The 25,132-nt window shown below is 38.6% G+C and overlaps 1 protein-coding gene across 1 annotated transcript; it reads left to right on the top strand.

Moving 5' to 3' along the window:
* Positions 1 to 4,761: 4,761 nt before the first annotated feature.
* Positions 4,762 to 20,281, top strand: LOC110680905 (tyrosine-protein kinase Fer-like). Its single transcript, XM_021856691.1, has 3 exons — positions 4,762 to 4,877; positions 19,894 to 20,091; positions 20,155 to 20,281. The coding sequence occupies exons 1-3, from the start codon at positions 4,784 to 4,786 to the stop codon at positions 20,229 to 20,231; spliced, it is 369 nt and encodes a 122-aa protein (XP_021712383.1). The 5' UTR covers positions 4,762 to 4,783; the 3' UTR covers positions 20,232 to 20,281.
* Positions 20,282 to 25,132: the final 4,851 nt, after the last annotated feature.

Raw genomic sequence — 25,132 nt, 5'->3', positions numbered from 1 at the left:
TACATTTTTTGACAATTTTCTCCTCTCTTCTCTTGCTTCTTATAGATGAAAAAACTTGCCGTCATTGTGCATTTGATTTGTACGGTCAATTGTAGTGTTTAATATCTCATATTCATTTTTTGCTTTTAAATTGCGACCTCTATTGTTTTTCTAACGCACAAAAATGTTTTGCAACACTTGTGACATTGTGCACCTTTTTAGTGCTTTGAAATTGTAGAATACGAGGTTGAAGCAAACGTATGAATATCCAAACAAAATAAATTCCAAACGTAAAAACTGACACCACTTCCATTCAGTGAGAGTTGCGCGCTCCATTCATAAACAATGTTGGCTCAGTGAATTTGCGTTCTGGTGTTGTTTTTCGAGCACAATTTTATAAAAATAAGTGATTCATTGCTCTCAGGAGCACGGAGCGAGAAAAATAAAAGTATTTCAAGTATCACATCACATTTTTGAATTGCTACGGTGAGTAGAAATACAATTAGAAGTGAGTTTTAGAACAGGCACAGAAAAGTCAACGAACGACAATACGGTGCGTGAAGAAGAAAAGATTCGGTAGTGAGTGGTATTCTTCAACACAAATCACAGCAATAACTACGTTTGCATTCAAAAACTGATAAATTGAGAAAAACACATTATGGAATGCTTTCAGGGGAACGGAGTGTGAAGGGGGAAGTGCCTTATTAGAGAGCATTTTGGTGCTCGAGCAAATATGGCCTCAAGTCCAAACTGTAATTTGAAAGAATTACACTAACTTTAAATATTCATATTTGGTGCGAGTTATAAAAAGCATAGAAGTTTATATTGCCGGCCACGGCCATTCTCTGCGAATAAAACAGTGATTCAATCGATCCAAGCTCAAATTCTATAATTAAAGCTATGGATCCATTCACGCTTAGCGAAGACCATTTACGTGTCGAACTCGCTACAATCTGTGACGGTCGGAAAAAAATAAATGCATTGGCCCGTGATTATCCATCGGGAGATACAAATAATCCCGTGATGTAGTTTTCCATCTGTTGGCCTCGCGCTCTGCAATGTAAATTAGTTTAAAGTTTAATTATTGTGCTTTTGCCTATTCCCGCATTTCAGCTCGGATTTTTACACAGTTGCCATCAGTTGCTCGTATTTTCCATGCAATCCGATCCATTCCACTGCAGAACGGGGCTAATTTAAACAGAAGGAAGAACTATCGGTGCAATATGTTTGCGTAATTTGCATCAGAGCAGAATATGAATATCGACATTTTTTCCTCAAAATAAGTCCGTGGTTCCGTGGAAAGTAATTACTGTTTTGCATTTAATTTATCATCAATGGAAGAAAAAACGAGAACCAAAATAACAAACAAACCCAAATTTCCTCCTCAGAAATAGTGTTAAAAAAATCGATGAAGAAAGCCTTTAAATAAGCCAATTTATAGTGCATTTTTCTCATTTACCACCAATCAATACAATCATTCGCCGAAAACTCACCATTCACGGGTTCGGCTGTGAAACACTCAGTCGATAATGAATGATAATTGAATAATTTTTCGGCAAACGCAAATTATTCCATCGCACGCCGGCAAACAAAGAGCAGAGGCACACTTTACGCACGGGTTGAGGCGTACAATATTCTCTCCTCGCCGCCATCTGACTTGACTGCTTTTTTGACTGAAATTGGATGCATTTGGAATGGAATCGCGCAAACCTGTTGGCCGATTTCGGGCGTCTTTCCAAGAAACAAACGCCGTGGGCAATTCTTGGAAATACTTAAGTCATGTACAGAAAATGCCTGGGTTTTGTATTTCAGATGAATGCTGAGAGAGTTGCATATTGCTCATAATGCATCTACGATCGTTAACAATTTCCTTGTGAGATCATCGAATGCCGCAAATTGGCTGATTTTAGAATGAGTATTTAAAAAATCGAGGTGTCAATGCGATCTAAGCTCGCAAATTGAGTGAGGATCAACAAAAACCTGTATGCGAGTCATCTGGAGTCAAAATAATGACTGATTTCTAAAATAGCGATTATTTAAAATGAACAAATAAATGGCCACTACCAGTGCAACCACGCTCGTGCTGTGTATGACCAGCGAGTTTGTGACTTCACTTAACGTAAAAAATTGAACTTCAAAATCGAATCGAAATCGAATCGAAATCGAATCGAAATCGAATCGAAATCGAATCGAAATCGAATCGAAATCGAATCGAAATCGAATCGAAATCGAATCGAAATCGAATCGAAATCGAATCGAAATCGAATCGAAATCGAATCGAAATCGAATCGAAATCGAATCGAAATCGAATCGAAATCGAATCGAAATCGAATCGAAATCGAATCGAAATCGAATCGAAATCGAATCGAAATCGAATCGAAATCGAATCGAAATCGAATCGAAATCGAATCGAAATCGAATCGAAATCGAATCGAAATCGAATCGAAATCGAATCGAAATCGAATCGAAATCGAATCGAAATCGAATCGAAACGAAATCGAATCGAAATCGAATCGAAATCGAATCGAAATCGAATCGAAATCGAATCGAAATCGAATCGAAATCGAATTGAAATCGAATCGAAATCGAATCGAAATCGAATCGAAATCGAATCGAAATCGAATCGAAATTGAATCGAAATCGAATCGGAATCGAATCGAAATCGAATCGAAATCGAATCGAAATCGAATCGAAATCGAATCGAAATCGAATCGAAATCGAATCGAAATCGAATCGAAATCGAATCGAAATCTAATCGAAATCGAATCGAAATCGAATTAGAAGGCTCAATTGCACTTAAACTCTACGGAGCCGAAAATTTAATCAAGATTTACAAAGACCTTAATATATCTTTAGGTCGCATAAAACATGACATGCCATCTTTTTTGTTACAGTTCAAGAGATGTAATCATAAACAAATCTAATAATTCCACTGCTCTATTATCACATGCCTAAACCTCCATCAGTAGCTCATCACCAATGTCTGCCATGACATATCGTTAGCCCATGAGCCAACAACTAACTAGGCCCACGTCAAACTAATAACGAGAGAAAATGATTGTGTGCTAACTAAACTGATCTCCTCGTTCCATGGGCATCATCTACACATACTTAACATGCACATCTTTTCACGTTATTATTCTCCGCCAAAGTTCACATTAATTGACCTGTTTTGGTGTCGAACTGTCGACATGTAGCGAAGCTTCACACAACGCCCATCTCGAGTAAACTATGTTGAACATTCTTCTTCTTGCGCTACGGTTGCTGCAACCCACGACAACGACGACCATCGAGCGATAATAACTTTGCATGTTTTCGCATTTAATCAACATTATGGGCAAACATCGTCCAACACAGCACGATATGAGATGCATATTTGGATGATGTGCAGGGAAAACACTTTCACGTTCGTTGATCGGCTCACCACCCTCAACCCATAGCGTCGGTATTATACATGGTGCATAAAATTTGCGAAAGCTGTCGCTCTATCAAGTTTTGTTTGCAAATAAATGTTAACATCAATATTACTATCGATATATGTTTCATATGTATTCCACTTGGCTCGAAGTAAATTGAATTTGGAGCTGATAGGATTGATAATCGCTTCATGGGATATTTGGAATGTAACGGGGATATGATCAGATTCAAAATCAAAAACACAACAGTCTCCTTTTTGCGATTTGGAAGGAAACCTTGATTTCCCTAATGGAGCCTAAGATCTCCTGCCTAAATCCTTCAAATTCGGAACAACTGACCACGATAGGCGGCACTCTCTGATCCAAAGAGCCTAGGCTAGAGGCTGCTTCGATTTCATGTTCGTTCCTACTTTCAAGACATTCAGTCGCTACCTATCCTGCTTTTAAGAAGTTATGAAAATTGCATACCTACCGGGCGTAGTTTCATTTATATCGTATTGCGCGTTTCGCACCAAATTGATGTCGCAATCGCTTCTTGCAACCGTTTCCATAATCCGCTTTTCTACGAACAAACTAAATTTCTGCGCCCTGCAACGCTCGATTGCACCGAACACTTTCCATAGCCAGCAGAGTCGCTCTGGCTGCAAGCTTATCAATTGTTCACGTCTAAATTGTAGGTATTTTCCATCTGGCCGTACTCGTTTCGCGATGCTACCTGAAGACAGGTTAATTGTTCCCGTTGAACAATCTACGAGGCAACCAATAGATGGAACCCATCAGCGACCAGGTCTTGCCACATTACCCTCCGCAAAAAAAGAAGAATGTACCTTCAACAACTTGCTGCAGCTTCTATTGTTGAGAAAGACTTACCAGCGTCAATACAGCGGCCTGACATGTGCGACCGGCTAACTACAACATAATTGGATTAGCATCGTCTATTGTCGTCGTCGTCGACGGTCGTCGTCTGACATAACCTAATGAAACTAATGAAAGTCGTCGCATCTCATCGGGTCGGGTCGGGACGCGATGCTGCTGGTAACAAAGGCTTCGTTGTTCGAAATTAGTGTTATATGCGAAATTGAATGCGATACCTGATATGCGCAGAATGTGGCATTTAAAGACCGCGTATTGCATAAATTAGTGCGCGCCAAAGGGGGCACAGCAGCACATCTTGGGTGTAGCAGCACCTGTTTCGTCGTGGTGGATCATTGTCGAGTTGCGAATCGCAAGTTTGAGAATGGGGGCGATGTGGAAATTGGCCTAATGATTGATGGTTCATATGCTTTTGTGTGATTAGAAATTGAACCCATGCCCATAGTGATGATGGCGGTTGGCTATTGCGATATACTAATTAAGTTTTTTGTTCTTTTGTTTGTTTTTTTTTGCAGATGACAGAAGACGTCGCCCGGAAGAAGAGCGAGTATCAGAAGCACCTGGAGTACTACAAGATGCTGCGAGGGCGATTCGAAGAGATCATCAAATGTAAGTATTGCAAGTAAAACTCGAAACAGGCAACATATTATGGTTCCAAAATTGATTATAATGTTTAAGCAAACCAAAAATGTAACAATGGATCTCTCCAAAAATGCCTCTACAAATAATGCTAAAAACAGAACTTTTTTTTTGTATTTTTCCTAAGATTTATATATGAATTCCTCTAGGACAGTGAATTCGCTCTCCTGGGGGTAATTTTCAGGTCCAAGGGGGCGCCCAGTGAACCACGTATCGTATAAGAATGTGCATCCAAAATCACATATTCGTACGTCCGAAATCAGAATCGCACAACATGCCAGATTAAGCGTTATCAATGTCAACACGAGTTGTATGTAAATCCCCAATACGATTCATATACGACAATCTATGTTGACAACAAAACATGTTGTAAATATTGCAACATGGAATTGCGTTAAGTTGTATAAATTGACAGATCATATATCAATAGAAAGCATCATATGAAATCGCAATAATTAAGCAAAAATTGACACCCAAACTTGGTATCGGCTGACGAACAACATAGCAAGTGTCGCTGAACATGAAACATGAATTAATATTGACAAATAATTACTGTTCATTAAGTAACCCTTAGTGGTACAGTGGTAAGGTGCCGATTACTAATCCAAAAGTCCCGCGTTCGAGGCTAGCTGGAAACTTTTTTTTTTTATTTTCGTCCAAATTTTGTGGCATCGTATATCTGATCGCAGAAAGACTGAAAAAGTCTTGCCAAGTACGCTTATGGCCTCCACTTTGGTAGGTATATAGCCTTTTCGTCCATTCTATACGATTGAATTGATTCATATAGAATTATGTATAACAAAAGTTATACCAACCAAAATGTTGACTGGGCGAACATCTGTAAATCTGAATTCGGGGGGCGAAAGTGCTAGTTGGCCTTATTCTACGAGTAGCGTGAGGTGAGAACTGTCGGTCTCACCTCACGCTACTCGTGTATCAATTCTCGACTCGAGTGAAGTGACTTCCCATTTGAATTACACGGCGGGTGGCGGTAGAAGAAATCCAAGTATGAGAACGCTTAAAAAATATGTGCAAGAGTCATTCATGTTTTAAGGCTCAAGTAAGAATCGATAATTTGCCAAAACTTAAAAACCAGTATTCTTCCGATTGATCAACAAAAGAAAAACAAAAACATCAGTTAATCATAATTAATAATATAAAGAAACGGACATTTTTATAATTCTAGAATTTTTTGTTTCAACACTAAACAAATCGCACTCGCTCTGCCCGCGTGTGTAGTAACATGAGATGGATGGATATGGGTTATGAAAAGGGTCTGCGTGATCTGTGGGGATTTGAATTCTAAACTTGTAACCATCTCAGTTATTGGGTCACCAAGTGGCTTGGTAGCTTAGTTGGTAAAGCACTCGTCTAGCATACAAGAGGCCTGGGTTCAAATCCCAGCCGAGCACGTGGAATTTTTTCATAATTTCACCCATAATTTGTCCATCTTTACCACGCGTAATGAGTTAATTAATTGAAAGTATCTTTTATTTTTTCTATAAACTATTACACCTTTTTGTGTATGTAGGAACCTCTGTGCGTGTTCGTTTTAAAGTTATGATAGACAAAGCTTGATAATTGTAAAAAAAAAAAACAAAATGTTTGCTTTATGCATTCCGTCAACTGACATAAATTGCTAAAATATAAAATAGATTTTTGTGATTTTCCTCAATTCAATCAGTATTTATAGAACCATTAATTTTAAAACCAAATTCAGGAACATTTTGAAACAAAAATCAGGTTTCATTGATAAAACCATTGATTGTCAATGGCATGAATAACCATATTTAAAATCAAACCTGGAGATATGACTTAGCGACATCGAAGCATCAGATCTGAAGAAAACTAAGTTGTACTTAATTCAAGAAAAAAAAATAATATTATATTGCAGTGATTTCTTTATTTCAAAATTAAGTAGATTTAATTTTTGGATTTGCATTAGACCATTTACCCATTATTTTTACCATAACCCAAAATTTTTAAAAACTTTTTCAACAACTTAAGAAACTTGAAAAAAGGAAATAGGATAAAACTGAACTCACGATCAAACTGATCAACTTATTTCACTAGCCTGAAAAATATCATATTTTCTATGATACCTGATCAGTTGATCATTTTAATAGCTGTCGGTTTTCTAAATTCATAGCAATATCTCGGATAGTTTTATTGATACCATACAGTCAATAAATACGACAAATGCATACAATTTTTATGAATTTAAGAGTCGAATATAAAATACAAAGATATAAATATAAAATGCTTCAAAATCATACATGACGGATAATTTTATCACAATTAAAGTGCAATACCTTTTTAATTTGACTAATTTTCTGTACGCCTGTGATGAAATATTGATTAAAACTTCAGCGCAGTGTAGCGTTTAATAAAAATGTTTGAAGTACATATCAAAGATTTCTTCAAGAATTTGTTCTAGGATTTCTATTCATACGAAAATTTCTTCATCCAGAAACCTTTCCAACCTTATAGATTTTTTAAAGAAATTTTTCCAGTAATTTCTTCACGAATTCCTTCGCAGAGACTTCTAAGAATTCATTCGGGCTTTTTTTTTTCAGCAGTTTATCGTGGACCATGCATAATTTTTTTCAATTTTAATTAAATATTTCTTTAAAAAAAATCCTCATGTGATTTCTTTTAATTTGTTCCAAGGATCTCTAGTGCGCAATAGGATGAATTCTCAGTGTGTTTCATGAAAATGTTTGCGAAAAATTATTTGAAGGAGTTACAGGATGGTTCAATTGATTAATTTGGAAGCAGAATATTCACTTTCGACGTAAACTACATGAGGGCCCCGATAGCCGTAGCGGAAAACGCGCAGCTTTTCAGCATGACCAAGCTGAGGGTCGTGGGTTCGAATCACACCGGTCGAGGATCTTTTCGGTTTGGAAATTTTCTCGACTTCCCAGGGCATAAAGTATCTTCGTACCTGCCACACGATGTACACATGCAAAAATGGTCATTGGCATAGTAAGCTCTCAGTTAATAACTGTGGAAGTGCTCATAAGAACACTAAGTTGAGAAGCAGGCTCTGTCCCAGTGGGGATGTAACGCCAGAAAGAAGAAGAAGTAAATAACATGATCTTTCTGTTGAAATCCAGACAAACTCCAGACTCTAGATAAATTCTGGAGAAATCTTTCGATTGCCTTGAATCCGTTGTGAGAGATCCTTGTTCGCTGCAACACAAGATTTTCTGAGGATTGAGGACATGAGTTTGAAGAGAATCGAACTAGAAAAATTACCCTGATGGATTTTTTTTTTTTGAATTTCTGCCAGATTACTGGCCCAAACTTCAGTGCAATACACTTAAAATCCTTTGCAGGTTTCATGGTGAGGTGCCTGGTAGATGTGTTTCATAACGTTTACATATTTCACCAAGTAGCGTTGCTAGGGGGGTGCGGTGGGTGCGGTCCGCACCGGGCCCCGAGATCATAGGGGCCCCAAAATTGCAGTGCGGATTTCTTATAGCATTAAAAGTTCGACCTAGCTTGACAATTTGTATGTTCTCAAACTAAAAATTAGTATAATAAGCATAGGTTTTGAAGGAGATTTGGATCAGCTTTGTACAGGGGCCCCTTCATTATCCCTTATTTTAAATACTTAATGGCTAGATTTAGAACCAGCAGAGGTGCCCAGAGGGATCGTCGCTACGGGTTCCCCATTCTAGGGCCTCCACAAATATTTGTTGTTGTTAAAGCGATTGGGCGCATGAAAGAACTGAGCCTTCGAAAAGGGCCGCGTTTAGCTAATCCTTATGTGGATACTTAAGTAGGCTCAGATACCTTTTTTGAATGTCGAGTCTAATTACGACTTTGTATTTATAAATATTCACTTCATGAGTTTTGGTTTTTAATTAAATGTACCTTAGTTTGTTGGCCTCCAAAAATCTGGAGCATTGGTGAGCTTTGAGCTTGAGGCAATTCCTTATTTTTTTTTATCATCCAAAAATACTTACCAAAAATAATCTGTATTTATTCTCGGGTGGCTTTAAATAATTATTCAGGATATTTCTTTTAAAAAATCTCCTGGTTATTTATATGACATTATTTAATGAATTTTACCAATTTTTTTGTAAAACTTATTTTGAGAACCCTCAAGATCTCGTAATATTTCATCCAAGAATTTTTTTTTAGAAATTCTTTCAGGATTTTTTACAGAAATTATAACTGGGTTTCTCAGAATAAACATTAGCAACAAATTCAGGGATCTTTTTCCAGTGCTATTATGTAAAGAACATGCTGAGCAATGCAACTAAATTTTCAATTAATATCTGAAAGAATTGCTTCGGGCGTTAAACCACTATAAAATAGCTAGTAATAATCGTTTTGGCTTTCCGATATGGGCGTCAATTAATTAATGGGTTTTAAAAATTGCTTCAGAGATTCCGAAAATGATTACTCTGATTTTTTTCAAGGATCCTGGAAGATTGCATATAGGAATCGTTCAAGGAATTTATCAACGTTTCAACCAAGAATTTCATTGGAGGACTTCTAAGCATTTCCCCCTAAAAAAAACAACTGAAAGGTTTTCTTGGCGTACCCTTGGTCAAGCCCGAGATTTTCCCGAGTACTTCTTTACCAATGCAATGACTCCAAGGAATCTTCCACGAATTATACCTTTTTAAATATACTCATAAAGATTTAACTGAGGACTTTTTTTTTGTATTCATAATAGAAGTTTGCGAGAATTCCTCAGATGATTTGAAATCTTTTTGGATTTGTCCTTCATTGTTCCCTGGGAGCCCTTCTTCATTACTATAGGGTGTCCGTAAATTACAAAACAAAATATGTGAAAGATTATCTCTCATTTAAAACAATAAAAATCTATGTCGATGTATGTATTTAACCCTCTAATACCCAACCCCGCCTTTAGACGGGGTACACTTTGGAATTTTGTGTATTTTTTCGTAGCTCGGAAATCAAAATGATTTTATTTTTGGCTTAAACCTTGATTCATAACACGCATATGAGGAAAGTTTTTTATGACTTTTGAAACTTTTTTGTATATTTGAAAGTTGTTTGAAAAATTGTATTCTTATATAATCTACGAATGCCTGGGGTTTATTTAACGTGAAATATAAAAAATATTTTCTTTTATATTTTTATACTATTAACCTATAACAGAAGAAGAGCTTGGTGGTATTAAAATAATTTCCAACCTGATTTTCCGTCAATTCCACGGAAAATAAAAAAATATATCTAAAATTTATTATTTTTAAAATAACCATAAAAATTAGAATTTTATAATTGCCAAAAATAAGTAACTAGAAGAGACTTCAAGAAAAATGAAAAAGGATAAAGATGTTCAAAAATGAAAATTATAAAAATCAAAAACCAAAATTCAAAGATTTTTCGAAAAAAAAAATTAATCATTGCCCAAAACGATTTTAGATAACTCAAAATGATATTTAGATCGAAAATAAAAATTTGGGTTTCAGAGGGTGATACATCTATGAAATAGCGAAAAATACAATGATGGGTAATTTCAAAATTATTGCATTTTACTGAGATAATCAAATTGAAATTTATTGGAGACATTTTTTTGAGGGGTGCTTGCCATATTAGATATAATTTCTATAAGATGAGTTCAACTATTCTTTTTATGATTGAAATTTTCTACATTATCTTGGCTGTAGGATAGACTGGAAACAGAAAATTATTCAGTTCAAATCCATTGAGATTGAAGGGCTTTTCTCTTCCATCATAAAGCCCGAAAAACGGCTTTCGTTAAAACAGCCCAACACGATTGGGTAGGATTTTACAAATATTTGACATCAGAAATGGGTCAAATTTGTTGCTTGAGAATATAATATTAAACCATGTAGGAATGCTCAATGTATCTATTTCGGTTGCATTGAGGCATGTCTTCAAATTTAGTACGGATAATATGCGGATACTCTGTATGAGTTCTTCAGGCGATAAAAGCAGAAATTTCCCCAGGAACTCCTGCCAGCTTTTTTTTATCAAGAATTCTTTCAAATATTCCTGTAAAATGTCTCCCAAGACTTCTTTAACAAGGAGTTTTTTTTATCCAAGAATTTAGAGAATTTCGATAGAGTTCTAGTAGTTCCAAAATGTTGCTTCAGAAGAATCTGTTCATGTTTTTTTTCTTCAAGGTATATTCTAATTTTTTTTCTTAGGGTACCTCTATGAATTTTGCTGGGAGTTCCTCATAAATAAAAACATCAAAAATCAAGGATATGATCTTGATTGCCTCCTAGATCTGCACAAATAAACACAACAACGAATTTGTCCAATGATTGCACCAGATATTTACCGATAAACTGTTCCAAATGTTTTTCACGAGTTTTCAAAGACATCAAATATAAATAACCGTAAGCATACTACTAAATTCCGTACAACAGTAATGTATCCAAGAGTATCTTTTAAGATTTTTTTAAATAAAAATAGATAGAAGCTTTAAATACACTTATATTATTTCGTCGACCTCAGCAAAACAAATAGCCGAGAATCCAACAGCTGTGAATTCGGTACTTTTCAATGCCGAATATCGGTTATTAGTTTACCGAGATTTCCGCAATCCAAGTTTTTTATCGAGATTTCGGCAATCGCTATCGACATTCGGTATACGTTTGTCGAGATCTCGGTAAAAAAAAATCCAACTTATCAGCTGTTGGAAGTGTGTATACATATTTTTTTTAGGTTCCACAAAAAGTTGAAACGAAAACGATTTCTTGGCCGATTTTTGAACCTTTAACCCCTCTACCGGCAGCTTCATGTTTTTACCGCTAAAAATATTCAAATCATAATAACTCTGTGGTTCTCAAAATTTTTGCACCATTTTTTTTACAAGATCTCAAAAAAATCTTTTAAATTAAGATTAAAATTCCTTGGGGACCGACGAGTAGCCATAACCCACGTGAATATCTCAGGATACAGAATTTTTATAGTATTTGGATATTCATTCCACGGAATGATACATTAATGCGAGTATGTTGTGAAACAAATGAAGCAATTTGGTGTAGCTGTCATTGAGTAATGAGCATTTCTGCTTCTGGTACCACGCTGGATAAATAATGATCTTAAAAACTCAAAAAACCTCATATCGTAATTTCCAGATTTCTCCAAGAATATTGAACCGATTTGAATGATTTTTTCAGAGTAGATCCTTATGACCTAGCTTTGTATAGTACACATTTTATTTTTTGATAAATTGACCTAAAGCAAAATGGCCACCAACGATATTTTATATGGAGTCCAAGGTCCTCCAAGGAACATGGAATATCTTCAAAACCAGATCACCAATGATTATTATCGATACGGATTCTTAAATTAGAAGAGTTTTTTGAGATCTTGTGGAAAATGGTGCAAAAATATCGAGAAACAAAAAGGTATCGCGATTTGAATATTTTTAGCGGTAAAAAATTAGGCTGCCGGTAGAGGGGTCAATCACGATTTTATTTTACAAATACTGAAGGTACGTGTGAACTCGCTAATAAAAGACATATCTTGCAAACCTCTTTTCGAGGGGCCCCCAAATCTACCTCCGCACCGGGCCCCCAAAACTCTAGCTACGCCACTGATTTCACCAGAAATTTCGTATGCTGCTGAACTATTTTGGGAGTTCAATAGTCCGAAGGCCGTTAGCCATAATGGCTATCAGGCTAAATGGAAGTTCGAGTTACTTACTTTTACTTTTGCTGGCTCTACGTCCTTCAAGACATGACCTGCGTCACAATGTTACGCCAACTAACTCGGTCCATGGCTGCTAACCTCCAATTCCTCGATCGCCCCACACTTCCAAGATCCTGCTCCACTTGGTCAAACCACCTAGCTCGTTGCGCTCCCCTTCGTCTTGTACCGGCCGGATTTGAGTTGAACACCATTTTTGCGGGATTGTTGTCCGGCATTCTCACAACGTGTCCCGCCCATCGTACCCTTTCAGCTTTGGCGACTTTCGTGATACTGGGTTCACCGTAGAGTTGCGCAAGCTCGTGGTTCATTCTTCTCCTCCATACGCCGTTCTCACATACTCCGCCGAAGATCGTCCTAAGCACACGTCGTTCAAAAACTCCTAGCGCTTGCAGGTCCTCTTCGAGCATTGTCCACGTCTCATGCCCGTAGAGGACTACCGGTCTTATAAGCGTCTTGTACAAGGTACACTTAGTACGGAAGTGAAGTTTACCAGACCGCAAGGTCTTGTGGAGTCCATAGTAAGCACGACTTCCGGCGATGATACGTCTTCGAATTTCTCTGCTGCAGTTGTTATCCGACGTTATCAATGATCCGAGGTAGACGAATTCGTCTACCACCTCGAACTCATCCCCGTCGATCGTCACGCGTCTGCCTATGCGAGCTCTATCGCGCTCGGTTCCTCCAGCCAGCAGATATTTCGTCTTCGACGTATTTACCTTCAATCCAACCCGATCTGCTTCACGTTTCAGCCTGGTATACTGTTCAGCAACCACCTGAAACGTTCTTCCGACAATGTCCACGTCGTCAGCGAAACAGATGAACTGGCTGGATTTATTGAAGATCGTGCCCCGCATGTTGAAGCCCGCCCGTTTCATAACACCTTCTAGCGCAATATTGAACAGGAGGCAGGAAAGACCATCGCCTTGTCTAAGTCCTTTGCGTGTTTCAAACGGGTCCGATAATGCACCCGATATCTTCACACAGCACTGTACACTATCCATCGTTGCTTTGATCAGTCTAGTCAGTTTCCCGGGAAAACCATTCTCGTCCATAATCTTCCATAGCTCTTCGCGGTCGATGGTATCATAGGCCGCTTTGAAATCGATGAATAGGTGGTGCGTAGGGACTTGATATTCGCGACACTTTTGGAGGATCTGCCGCAACATAAAGATTTGGTCTGTCGTTGATCGCCCGTCGATGAAGTTCGAGTTAAGTTGTTTAATATTTTCCCTCGATTTTGGCTTTTACCGGTCAGGAATTAAAAAACCAGAGGATTGATTATATCACATTCAACGTTTTAACCCTTGATTGAGGCCTTCTCCAGGGAAGTAATGGGAGTACCGCTATTAGGCCATTGTCAATTGCCAGGCTGTGAGTAGTCGGATTGAGTGGGGTTTTGCTTGTGTTGGATATTTGAGGGTGTAATAACTGTCACTAATTTTCGCCACTATACCAAACCTTAACATGATGTGCAGACACTGTAAACCTATTACTTCCCTGAAGAAAATCTGTCCCTGTTGTAAATCTCATCAAGTAGCCTATGTTGGGCTCATGAGTTTTCTAAATCAGTAGTGTCATTGAAGGCTGTAAATGCGGGAAATGCAACGGGAAATATAACATTTTTCTACAGTAGTTTTGGGTTGCCCTTAGCAACGGGTGTTTTACTATTTTCAAGGCATTTTGCCTACAGCAGCGATACGCGTGAGTTTCACTGGCTCCGCTGACTGTGATTTGCTACGCTTGCCTACTGTAGTGTGAATTTCAGAACTTTTCCCAACTCTGATTTTTAATTCTTAGCGGAAAAGACAAAATCGGGGGAAACTTGTTCGTAAATTCAACGGTCGTTGTTTAAAATGTTGCTCATTGCTGATAAGCTAATGGGCCATTCCTTTGAATTGTACTATTCCAAATATCAAAGTCTTCTTCTTGTTCTTTCTGACGTTGCGTCCCAACTTGGACAGAGCATGCATTTCTGCTCAGTGTTCTTATGAGCACTTTCACAGTTGTCAACTGTAAGCTTCTTTCACAGATTGGCCATTTTTGCATACTATATGCCCTGGGAAATATCAAAAATTCTCCCAATCCGTCGAACATACTAGGATACTAGCCACACTTTTATCCGATTGTAATAAATAATGTATATATTTTTCTCTAGGCACTTTAGGAGGAAAATCGATAGCCCTTGTCATACTGAACAACTTTGGTCAGGCTATTGAGCTATCCGCAAAACAAAAATTTTTTGCTCACTAGCGCCACCTAGTGGGAAAATTTCGAAACTTTCGGCTCAAATAATGTTAGCCCTTGTGATACTGAGCAACTTTGCCAAAGACACCATCTTTCTAAGTGGTCAGGCTACTGTGCTATGCGCAAAACAATTTTTTTTTGCTCACTAGCGCCGACTAGTGGCAAAATTTCGAAACTTTCGGCTCAAATAATGATAGCCCTTGTGATACTGAGCAACTTTGCCGAAGACGCCATCTTTCTAAGTGGTCAGGCTACTGAGCTATTCGCAAAACAAAAATTCCATGCTCACTAGCGCCGCCTAGTGGCAAAATTTCGAAACTTTCGGCTCAAATAATGTTAGCCCTTGTGATACTGAGCAACTTTGCCGAAGACACCATCTTTATAAGTGGTCAGGCTACTGAGCTATGCGCAAAACAAAATGTTTTTGCTCACTAGCACCGACTAGTGGCAAAATTTCGAAACTTTCGGCTCAAATAATGATAGCCCTTGTGATACTGAGCAACTTTGCCGAAGACACCATCTTTCTAAGTGGTCAGGCAACTGAGCTATGCGCAAAACAAAAATTCCATGCCCACTAGCGCCGCCAAGTGGCGTAATTCCGTATCAGAATGACCACCGCATGTCAGCCCTTGGGCTACTGAACAACTTTTCCGAAGACACCAACCTTCCAAAACATCAGGATCTAGAGATATCCTATGTTACAAAATTTTGCATTCTTATCCCTCATCGTTCAGATGAGAAAAAGCGCCCCTACCGGTCAAGTTCTAAACTAAAAGGATGTTCCTCATTTCCTAAAGGTAGATGTTACTTAGCACTGAAACTTCGCCGAAGACAGTACTGTGCTATCCCTTTTGGCATACGAGATATTCAACAACACCCCCAAAGTGTTGAAATCCCATAAGCCCTGGGTCTCCTACAACGCAGATTCCTATTACGCCCCCAACCATGTGTCTAATAGGAGACCTGACTGTATACCGATTTAAAATTGTGGTTTACTCGAACCGTATACAGTGCGTTCATTATTAAAAGACTTGTACACTTGACCATGTATATTTGTTGATTTTACCGCGTTATAAAGGGCCATACTGTACAACTGTCAAGTATTGTTCTTAAGAAGATTCTTGAGGAATACATTTTTTGTTTGTTTTCGACAGATATCTTTGTTACAGAATGATGGCATATATATCACAACTGTTGTACAAAGTATAACAGCGTGACAGCCCGAAGGTTAACTCGCAGATAAATTGCTTTTATAGTGTTCTGATCCATAATAAGGATCTGCCACTGATCCACATCTGTGGGATGAACAACGTTTGAAATTTCTATAGAAATCCACTACTTTTTCTCAATAACCGTGTTTTGAGGTGTATTCCAGAAAACAACTATATTCTGCAGTGCTTGCGAGGTAATTTCATTTTGTACAGCGTCACCAGAACTTTTAATCATATTTTGTTCTGAAAATGAACCTTAGTTGATCCATAGTTATGAGGTGACTGTATTCCCAGTCATATTCGTACTGCCCATTGCACGGCGACGTCATCAGAAAATCGCTCGTCAAAGTTGACAATAACTGGCACCATTGTTTTCAAGTTTTGTTGAAGAGCAAAAGAGAGAGAATTTAGCCGTGAAATGTCAAATAGGATAAAATCAATTGACTTCTTCTTTAGGAGTTGAAAGCTATAGTGAGTTCGGGAGCTACTGAGGTTTTGAAGATCTTTATTTCTATTGAAATCCGATTAAATAACTCCTATCGGAATCCAAGAATCCAAATCACAGAAATTTTATCCACAACTCCAGGTTCATATTGAAATTTCAAGATTTTTCCCAAAATTCTAGAATGTCTTTGAAAATTTCACCAGTTTCACCAAAATTCTGAACATCTACTATAAAACCTGACATTTCACTGCAGTTCAACTAAATTCCAAAAATTCCTACTGGAAGAATTCCAATGTATATAATAATTCTAAGCTCAGGATTTCTATTGGATTCCCAGGAATCCTTCTAAAATCACCAAATCACCGGATTTCCATCATTCTCACTTAAATTAATAAAAACAGAATTCTCACCGGAATTTCCACTGAAATCATAGAACTCCCATCGAAACTCAGAATTTCCTTCATAAGCCCATAAATTCCAGTGATTCTGAACGCCCAACGGAATCCAACAGCTTAATAGCAGATTCAGAATTCCTCCCAATCAGTGCTGTTAAATGTCAACAATTTGAAAAAATGAAAATGCTTATAGCCACTTTGCATGCAAGATATCACATGAGCAAATATTGGAGACCGATAGTAATTCGGGAAAGGTCACCGGGAAAAGCATTTCCCAATGACTTTTCCCACTAGGAACGATGATATTCTCAATATTCAAATGTCAAAGTCACGTGATATTCATGACATTTAACAGCCCTGCTCCCAAATCATGGCTTAAAATCATGGCAAAAATTCCGTATTCTCAATATTTTACTATTTTTAGCGACGAAGAGTGACTCTTTTTAATGTATTCAAACCCTCTGAGCAGAATCTCCATAGAGAATCAAACTCTTTAATCAATGTTCGAATCCTCTGAGCAGAATCTCAATAGAGAACTTAGAGTAGATGGAGTACCGTATACCTTTTAATTCCGCTCCTAAATGCTTATCTTTGACAGATACGCGTATTTCGACTACCACTTGCAGTCTTCTTCAGTGTCAGTTACTTGTATCCACTTGCAGTCTTCTTCAGTGTCAGTTACTCGTATCCACTGGTATCCAGTGGATACGAGTAACTGACACTGAAGAAGACTGCAAGTGGTAGTCGAAATACGCCTATCTATCAAAGATAAGCATTTAGGAGCGGAATTAAAAGGTATACGGTACTTCATCTACTTTTAAGAGAATCAAAATTTAAGATTTAAGTACCTCGTACCTTTTAATTTCGCTTTAATTTCTTATCTTTGACAAATACGCGTATTTCGACTACTGTGATCACATCAATATGAGTCACCTATCAATCACTCTGTATGTAATACGTGCAATTCAAATGAAATTGACCCATAATATTGGGTGACTTGTAGCCTACAAGTGCTAGTCGAATTACGCGTATCTGTCAAAGATAAGCAATTAGGGAGAAATTGAAAGGTATATGGTACTCAAACCTACTTTTTGGTTCTCCATGAAGAGTGGGTTGGAAAATGGTTTAGGAGTGAAGACCTCATTTTGAGCGCCCTCACCAATTTTTGTTTTTCATAGAACAAAATTTTTAAATTATTGCTGTTTCAGGGTGTCCATCTATCAGGGAAAAGAGGGAATACACACAAAGTCGAGAAATTGTTAATTGTTTGCACATAGTAAGTTTTTCAGCAAAATCCTGTAAAAAATTTCAGTTCATTTAAGTAACTTTTGTCAGATTTTTTTAAACAGTTTTCACTGATGCTTTATGATTTTCTAGCTGAACATATTGAGCACATTCAAAAGAAATCTTATGGAACAGCATTGAAATCCAAGGTTCTTTATAATATGTTTGATGAATTTTTTTAATTGATTTGTTGGTCGATGCTTGTTTGGTTATATTATTTTTTTTTTCGCAAGCAAACAATCAAATGTTTTTAGCGTGTCTGCCATTGAAAACTCTCCTTGTTCCAACGAAAGTTGCTAATAGGTTATTTCTACCATATAAAACATCTTCTTCGACAAATTTGAAAGTTATAGGTGATTTTTCAAAAAATAAAAAATCAATTGTTATATCTAGAAAATCAAAGCCATGACTTAAGGGTAACTTCAGCAAGCATAGAGTTTTTCCAATTCATGCTGGTCTTTTAAATTTTGCAAAAAATTGTTTAGATTTATTTGTTCAAAACTCTTTGAGAATTGAAATCTATTTTAACTTACGTACGGTATTTAAAAAAAAATCATTACATTTTTTCTACAAATAACTTCGTTTATAGTTCGATTTCTTTGTATAGTTGTATGACGAAAAAAACTGAAAAGATGTATACTACCCACCATAAGTATGGAATCGTTGCAATACTGATTGTGAGTATTGCAGCACTTTTAAGTTTAGCATCACCCAAAATCCAGTGATAAAAATGTTTTCAACAAAAATAAAAAAATCGCAGGGGCTCAAAGACGTATATTTTTAGATAACCTCAAAAATAAATAGATCTAGCACTTCAGAATCACGAGATAATATTCATTTCAGGTGATGCTAAACTTTTCAAGGTGCTGCAATATTCAGTATGAGTGTTGCAATACGCGATTCCATACTTATGGTGGGTAGTGTAAATGTTTTAATCAATTCTGTGTTACTTAATTTTATATCCAAAAGCAAGCACAACTTAAATTTAAAGGAAAAATAAAAACCTTCTGGAAGCTAATTGTTAAATCATATAAGCTCCTGCTCTACTTAATTTAATATTCGTGGAACTGCAATCGATGACATTTTTCCAGTATTTGACAGTCACTCATCAAAACATTCCATCAAAATGGTCGAAACAATATGAAGTCACGGAATCATGACGTCAGACGGTTTTAAATTTTAAGGCATCCGGGAAAAATCCGGCAATTGAAAAACTGATATTGAATGGACACCTTGTGTTTTTCATACATTTTGAGGCTCTCATCTTTTTTCATACACTAAGTTTAGGGAAATCTTCTCTAACAATAAACGTTTGATATGAAACGGATTTTTGTAAATTAGGTTTTGCCATCTTTCTGAAAAGCTGGAACTCTGTGAACAGGTATGCGGTATCCCACAAAAAGCTATAGAATTCTCTTCGGTTTAATTCGCTAATTAAACCGAAGAGTTTCCTACCGAAATCACAAATCTTTCATCCAAATACACGAATACATCTGCTCTCTTGTTTATGAATGAAAGTAAATTCACGTTAATAAAAGCTGTTTTCGTTTCCTTTATCCAATAAGTTTTTCGTATTATACATACACGATTATCAACCCCCATTGGTTTGTATTTTATAACAGTTATAATCGAATATTTTAATAAATTTCCAATGGACTAACCTCATATTCCAAATAGGATGATTAATCCTATCGAAATTACTAAATCATGGTTCCACCCCCTTTCTATTCCAGCGGGTCGCTCCGGTCGCAAACTTGACGACGTCATCGACAAGTATCAGAAAGCCTGCCGGAAACTGCACCTAGCACACAACGAGTACGTCCTGCTGCTGAGCGAGGCGGCCGAAATCGAAAAGGGACATCCGCACCATCCTAATGCCCCGGATTACTGGAGCACCAGCAGTCCCAACAGGAGGCATTCATTCTCACGTGGTACGTTAACCGGGGGAAGTTGCCACCCCTAACAAATGATGATAAATCGATTTCTTTCCTCAGGCGTAATCTCCTGCAGGACATGTCCAAACTGGGTGACCTCACATCGGACAAGTACAGCGAAATCCAGCAGCGGATAGAAACGAACATCAGCAGTATCAGCCCGGCCGAGGAGTACCGGGAGTTCACCGAGAAGCACAAAACGACTCCGACGGCGCCGGTTGTGTTCCAGTTCGACGAATCGCTCATCGAGGACAGCCTAGGGAAGTTGCAGGCCAACACCCTGACGGTGGACAACCTGACGGTGGATTGGCTCAAGTCGCGGCAAACGGAGCTCGAGAGCTCCATCAAGGATCTCCAGGAGGCGCAGGGAAAATTGTGTCAGGAGCAGAACGGCGGAGCAGTTAATGGCGGCAACAAAAACCTCCGACGCCGATCCTGACGGATCGAACGGCACTAGCGTTAAGGATAGTAGTAATAAGTAAGTTTGAGCTGGATTTGGGGAGTCTGGTTCTGGACTAATTTGGATGGTTTTCTAGGGAATTCCAAGGAACTGATAGCACTGAGATGCCAAGAACGACAAATGCAGAAGCAGGTGGAGATGATTCGGGCCGCGCTGAACGACGTGGGCTGTGAGGAGCTGCCGTCCGGGTGCCGATGATCTTTCCACGATGGAAGCATCTGATCGAGAACAAAAAATCCGTTAGCCAAGATCTGTCGGTAAGTAGAGCTCTATCTGTCGTCCCGGTGGTAGGGTCATTTGGTATAAAAAGTCCTTTGACATAATGGTCATTTGGCATGATGGTCGTTTGGCATAAATAATCAGAACACAAGGGTATCTTGGGGTGACATTGATTTCTCGACTCCTTGATTCTTTGATTCCTTGATTTCTTGATTCCTTGATTCCTTGATTCCTTGATTCCTTGATTCCTTGATTCCTTGATTCATTGATTCCTTGATTCCTTGATTCCTTGATTCCTTGATTCCTTGATTCCTTGATTCCTTGATTCCTTGATACTTGATTACTTGATTCCTGATCCTTGATTCTTTGATTCCTTGATTCCTTGATTCCTTGATTCCTTCCTTGATTCCTTGATTCCTTGATTCCTTGATTCCTTGATTCCTTGATTCCTTGATTCCTTGATTCCTTGATTCCTTGATTCACTGATTCTCTTGATTCCTTGATTCCTTGATTCTTGATTCCTTGATTCCTTGATTCCTTGATTCCTTGATTCCTTGATTCCTTGATTCCTTGATTCCTTGATTCCTTGATTCCTTGATTTCTTGATTCCTTGATTCCTTGATTCCTTGATTCCTTGATTACTTGATTTACTTGATTCCTTGATGCCTTGATTCCTTGATTCATTGATTCCTTGATACCTTGATTCCTTGATTCTTTTGACAACTTGATTCTTGAAGGAATCGGGAAATCGTGGAATCAAGGAATCAAGCATAAGAAGTCAGTAATCAGTAGCAGAACTCAAAAGTCAGAAGCCGTAAGTCAGGAGCAGACTTGATAGAGTAAGGTGGGGCCAAAAGTTCGACCTTAGTGGTATAATCAAAGTTTCCAGGAAAACAATAGCAGTTAATACAAAACAAATACCATACAGTTAACCTTCAACATATTGGCTATAATTTTGCTGAACAAACTTGTGTCAAAATATTCACCCATTTTTAGTTTACAACAGTTTCAAAAATTGGTTGTCTTATTCGAACTTTTGCCCCACCGGTGGGGCAAGAGTTCCGAATCTAGTGTGGGGCAAAAGTTCGCTGGCTTAAACACAAAATATCGATCCTTTATGACAGACATCTTTTACACCAGCCGTAAACTTAAGTTTGCGAAAATAACACACTAAATTTTCAATCAAAAAATTGCCCAAAACCAGATTAATTGTAATATACTCAAAAATAGCAGTTTTTCGCAAAACTAAGTGGATATTTAAAATTTTGGTGGCAGTTTTCACCACGATCAGACAAATTTAACTAATTTGAGATAATATGTGGATTTTAGGCAATTTGCAAATTTTTCTGTGATTTTCTACATGGGTCGAACTTTTGCCCCGCTGATTCGAACTTTTGCCCCACTATGGGCCAAAAATTGTTTTCAAGCATTATGCAAAAAACTAATACACCTCAAAGCAACCTTATGATAGGCCTAGAAACTCCCCCTACATAAAATATTGAAAAAGATTTTATCTTTCAATTGGTTCCATTGCAACGAAAGTTTGGACCAAAAATTACAATATTCACGTCAAAAATTACAAATAGCCATAACTTTTCCAAAAATCTCAATCGATTTATGATATTTGGAGTGAAAGTCTCTTACTTGAATAGCATTCGAACCACCATGACATTTATAAGATTTGTTTTGAATTAAGCTAGAAATCTTAAAAAGAAACTCTTACCCCACTCGAACTTTTGCCCCACTTTACTCTAATACTCCTCAACATCATCAGAGTTCGATGCATTCTCTAGAGCTGCTTGCTGCGTTTGCCTCTTTGCGAGGGAGCGAAAAAATCGTGGAATCAAGGAATCAAGCATAAGAAGTCAGTAATCAGTAATCAGTAGCAGAACTCAAAAGTCAGAAGCCGTAAGTCAGGAGTCAGGAGTCAGGAGCAGACTTGATAATACTCCTCAACATCATCAGAGTTCGATGCATTCTCTAGAGCTGCTTGCTGCGTTTGCCTCTTTGCGAGGGAGCGAAAAAATACCGAAAAAATGAGCACAAAGCACAACAGAGCAAAGTTCCCTCACAATAAAGGGCTTTCACAACTCCGCGATGCCTGTTTTGTTCGGGCGGGTCACTCAAGAGTTATTTTGAAGTATGAGTAAAGGTGAGCATAGACAAAAAAAGAGAAAGAGTACCAGACAAAATCCTCGCATTTTCTTGCCCTCTCGCTCGACTCGTTTGCAGATCTGTGTTAAGAATTTTGAGTTCAATTTTTACTCCTGAGAAAAACGTCAAATTCGCCTTATTTTTGAATCGATGAGGAGTTTCTGTCAAGCCAGGTCAGAAGTCATCAGAAGCCAAAATCAATTCGAAACCAGTATGTGAAATGGCAAATAGAACTGAATTTTGTAATTTTAGAGCCCACTTTATGAGATGTTACTCGGACTCTTTAAAACCAAAAATCGGCACTGGTTACATCCTTTTGAAATGTCGTTGCCGAATTTCGTCCAGAATATATGAAAAATGGAAGCAATGGAAGCAGAAGGACTCAGTAAGTTATCAGTGGCGTGTTTCAATCTGACAATTTCTTAGCTCTGTTATGCCAAGCGGCCATTATACCAAACGACCTGTATGCCTAACGATCAATATATCAAACGGGGTCCAATCTATCCGTTATGCTCTCATCCGGTTGTGGTGTTTCTTCACTTGGGGTTTTTTATGGGCTCTCGGTGACGGTCTCTGTAAACCCTTATCTCTGTTCTCTTCCTCATCCTCATTTGTGTGGCTTACGGGATTAAGGAGGACTCTCATAACACCTCTACGACGCCGTTCTTCTCGACGAAGGGCGGCGCAGCCAGCGGGGTAATGTCCATGCTCAGGGACCAATTTCGGCGGAAATCGGCCGGCCCTATTGCCGGTGCCACCTCGTTGCTTACCGTGAAGGATTCACCCGCGTTCAACGCCCCGACCTGGCCAGAAGTTCATGTCCACGCTGCTCCGAAATGGCGGGCGGTGGTAGCAGTGCAGCGGGTACAAATGAGAACGTCGATGGGTCAGCAACGGTAAAATGAGTGTGAGCACCCGTTGAGTGACGAGAATGTGTACGTTGAGCCTGTTGAGTTGATGAGAGTTGATAATGATGATGATACTAACCGACCGGATCCGGAGTATCCGGAAAACCGTTTGTCCACTAACACCTATGTTGATATGGAAGCTAACCTGCTGCAGGTCGAAACGGCCGGATACTAACGACGACCGCGTGGTGCTTAGGTATGACGAGAGCTTTACTAAACCATCATCGTCAGAGGATGCTGAGCTCCGAGGATGGGTTTGCAAACTACAAGCGACTGAAGGGAAGTGAAGAGAGTGAGGTTATGTTGCTGAACTCATTGAACTCTCCGGAGAATCAGTCTACGTCGGACGAGCTGTACACGAATGACATGAACGATTCAAAAAACAATCTTCTTCAAGAGGACCCCTACGAGGTCCCCAAAGGGATGCTCAATTCTTCTATCGACGCTCATTTAGATAGCATAGATGAACTCAATTCCAAGCTTGATCAGAAACTTTTCTCGAAAGCAACAGAACAACATGACTATTGCAACATTCCGTCCAATGCGGAAGAATCCCATCAGTTAACAGTTGCCAAAATCGAGAAAGGTCCAGAGAAAGCTAGTTTCCGCGATAAAATTAGAAGGAAAATCAAAATTAAGAGTACATCGACCGAGCAGGACCGAGACCAAAAGTTGGACGACCTGGACGAACCGAGCAATAGCTTTGCTGACCGACTGCGCAGCAAGGTATCCAATTTGAAGAAGAACGATAACGACCAATTCAAGCTAATGAAAAATGAAACCGGATCAGCGGAAACCCCTAAGGAAGGGGACGACCGGAAACCGAAGAGAAAGAAGAAGAAGCGCAACAAGAATCGTAATCAAACTTTCTCCGAGGACGAACTGCTTGGTGGTGAGGAAATGGATGAGTCAAAGCTAAATGAATCGGGTCGTCCAAATCCGCCGGGAGAAGGTGAGGACAAAATTACCTCTTTTTCTAGCTCGGTCATGTCTACCTTTCGGGAGATAATGCACTCCACCAACAAGGTGAAAGATTCCTCCCTGAACATGGCCCTGCGCCAGCACCATCATCAAACCGGTTCCGCCGCCAGGGAAGACAAAATGGATCTAATTAATAACGGTAAGGACACCGCCGGTAATCGACTGACGGCGATAAAATTCATTTTCTCCGACAACCGTCAGCAGAGTGATTCGACCGGTTCCACTCCGACCACCCCGGAGCACCTAATCGTCAGCTCCCCGGACGATGAAACGACCGAGTCGCATTACTCCCTTCCCTCGAACAACGGCGGCTGCC

Source organism: Aedes aegypti, unplaced genomic scaffold (assembly GCF_002204515.2).
Source record: "Aedes aegypti strain LVP_AGWG unplaced genomic scaffold, AaegL5.0 Primary Assembly AGWG_AaegL5_hic_scaff_198_PBJ_arrow, whole genome shotgun sequence".
NCBI classification, from domain to species: domain Eukaryota; kingdom Metazoa; phylum Arthropoda; class Insecta; order Diptera; family Culicidae; genus Aedes; species Aedes aegypti.
Note: the sequence above shows the minus strand (reverse complement) of the source record. Positions and strands in the feature narration are given on the sequence as shown.

Bases quoted from the DNA above. Each gene is read 5' to 3' on its own strand.
- LOC110680905 (XM_021856691.1), top strand. From the start codon at position 4,784: ATGACAGAAGACGTCGCCCGGAAGAAGAGCGAGTATCAGAAGCACCTG. The intron at 4,878-19,893 runs GTAAGTATTGCA...TTTCTATTCCAG, and splicing joins ATTCGAAGAGATCATCAAAT to CGGGTCGCTCCGGTCGCAAA. The intron at 20,092-20,154 runs GTACGTTAACCG...TTCTTTCCTCAG, and splicing joins GAGGCATTCATTCTCACGTG to GCGTAATCTCCTGCAGGACA.